At 34.2% G+C, this 2,527-nt stretch overlaps 1 protein-coding gene across 1 annotated transcript; it reads left to right on the plus strand.

Moving 5' to 3' along the window:
* Positions 1-808: 808 nt before the first annotated feature.
* Positions 809-2,527, plus strand: LOC145665839 (uncharacterized protein F54H12.2-like). The gene is made up of 2 exons (XM_081732954.1): positions 809-1,768; positions 2,459-2,527. Exon 1 carries the CDS (start codon positions 909-911, stop codon positions 1,764-1,766), a length of 858 nt encoding a protein of 285 aa, XP_081589080.1. The 5' UTR covers positions 809-908; the 3' UTR covers positions 1,767-1,768; positions 2,459-2,527.

Consider the following 2,527-nt stretch of genomic DNA (forward strand, 5'->3'; position numbering starts at 1 on the left):
TCTGGAACTGGAAACGTTTATGTTGGTTCCCCTTATCAAGTTGGACATGGTATTGGAAGTTTCCTTGGAGGATTATTTCGTTCTGTCATGCCACTAGTAAAACAAGGAGCTAAAACAGTAGGAAAGGAATTATTAAAATCTGGACCAACGTTATTACTGATGTCATCATCGATAATCAACCTATTAACGAATCCTTTCATCAACGAATGGGTGAAGCGAGATCCGTCTTGCAAGATAAAGCAAAAAATAAACTGAAATCTATGCTAGGATCTGGATATCAACGAAGGAAAAGAAGAATTACACATCATTCCATCTTTAACCCTTCATCATTACACATCATCAAGCGCAAGAAGAAGAAGAAGGGCAAGAGGAAACGTACACAGAAAACAAAGAAAAATCAGTCTTATAAGAAGAGGAAGTTATCACACGATATATTTGATTAAATCATCACCATCATGGCTTTCTTACATCATCAATCCTGCGAGTGTGTAAAAAGTGAACTAGATATTTTTTCTACAAAACCAACGCAAACCAGTATATTGGATAATCATGTTGTTACATACAAACCAATCAGTTCACTAGCTGATAATGCTCCTATAGAGTTTGTCATCCCAGGAACAAGTGATGAATACATAGATCTACCACATACTCTTCTTTACATCGAAGCTCAAATCGTTAAGCCTGATGGATCAGCATTTGGTGAAAGCGATAAAGCTGTGGCTCCTATTAATGACTTTTTAAATTATATGTTCAGTGAAGTGGAACTGTATTTAAATAACAAACTGACTTCATTTCCATCTCATAATCATCCATATCGATCATACATTGAAAAACTGTTAAATTATGATGATTCTGCTAAAAATACTCATCTTCAATGTGCATTCTGGTTTCAAGATACTGCTGGACATATGGATGCAACATCTAGTGGTAATAGAGGATTTCAACAACGTTATGAATTAACAAAAAAAAGTGCAAAATTCGACATGCTTGGACATCTTCATTGTGATATTTTTAATCAAGATAAATTTTTAATCCAAGGAGTAGAATTACGTCTCAAGTTAATTCCTGCAAAGCCAAACTTTTGTCTCATCGCTAGTGATGCGTCTGTTGAGGCTAAAGTGAATATTTTAGACGCTGCTTTACATATTAAAAAGATTAATGTTAGTCCTACAATAAAACTAGCACATAACAAGCTTCTACAATCAACAACAGCCAAATATCCTCTCACAAGAGTGCAAATGAAGTCATTCGTCATTCCAAAGGATCTTCAATCAAAAACAATTGATAATTTATTTATGGGAGTATTACCAACTCTTGTGATTGTGGCGTTTACACAAAATGATGCCTATACAGGAACAATAACTTCAAATCCATTTCATTTCAAGCATTTTGACATCAATTTCTTCTCTCTATACATTGATGGAAAACCTGTACCTTCAAAACCATTACAACCAATTTTCGAAAACAACCTCTATGTTTCCTCATATCATACCTTATTCTGTGGATCAGGCATTCACTTTTCCAACCATGGCAACAATATTCCTCGCCTTGACTTTCCTCAAGGATACACTATCTTTGTTTTCGACATTACTCAAGATGGAGAAGCCAGCGCTGTGCAGCATTGGAATCTTATACGTCATGGCTGTGTTCGTCTGGAAGTTCATTTTACGAAGCCTCTACCAACACCTATCTCCTGCATTGTGTATGGAGAATTCCAATCTCTCTTAGAAGTGGATCATCAGAGGAACATCATCATGGATTTTTAAAGGTACGTTATTTAAATATCATATCATATATGTACATGTCTGCATTTTTATACATGATGTCCTCTACACTAGATTTATTAAATGCTTTGCAAACAAATTCTTTATTTCACAATCATTTCGTTGGCGTATATGCAGCCAATGAATTACCAGCACATGTTCCACTACCTGCAGCTATCATCATAAATACAGATCCCTCGAACAAACTTGGCACACATTGGATTTCCGTATATATTCATACTGACGGACGTGCCCACTACTTCGATACATTTGAATTTCCTCCATATGTAATGCAACATATTCAATTTCTACGTAGAAATTCCACTTCTTATACATTTAATAATAAACAAATTCAAAGTGTGAAATCATCCCTATGTGGTCATTATTCATATCTTTTCCTGTGCTTCAAAGCTAAAGGAAAGTCCTTAAATGAATTTCATTACACTTTCTCATCAACTCCAGAAAAAAATGATCGTCGCTTGCTGTATTTACTTTTACAGGTAATCATGTCTTCATTCTTCTTCTTCGTTTGTTTTGATTACTTTCTTTTCATATTATTGCAGGTAGTCATTTCTTCTTCTTCTTCTTCTTTATTATAATGTGTTTGTATGTATTATTATCATTTGTTGTTTTATTTGTTCATGTTTATAGATAGAATAAATTTTAAGTTTGTTTTTCATTTTTTTTCATTTCAGAGAGTAAAAGATCGTCATCGTGTGTATGGACATCATCTTCATTCTACAGATTGACTTCTATCTACGTTT

Source organism: Thermobia domestica, chromosome 12 (genome assembly GCF_964235325.1).
Source record: "Thermobia domestica chromosome 12, izTheDome1.hap1.1, whole genome shotgun sequence".
Lineage (NCBI taxonomy): Eukaryota > Metazoa > Arthropoda > Insecta > Zygentoma > Lepismatidae > Thermobia > Thermobia domestica.

Excerpts from the sequence above, each read along its gene's own strand:
- LOC145665839 (XM_081732954.1), top strand. The coding sequence starts at position 909 with ATGGATGCAACATCTAGTGGTAATAGAGGATTTCAACAACGTTATGAA.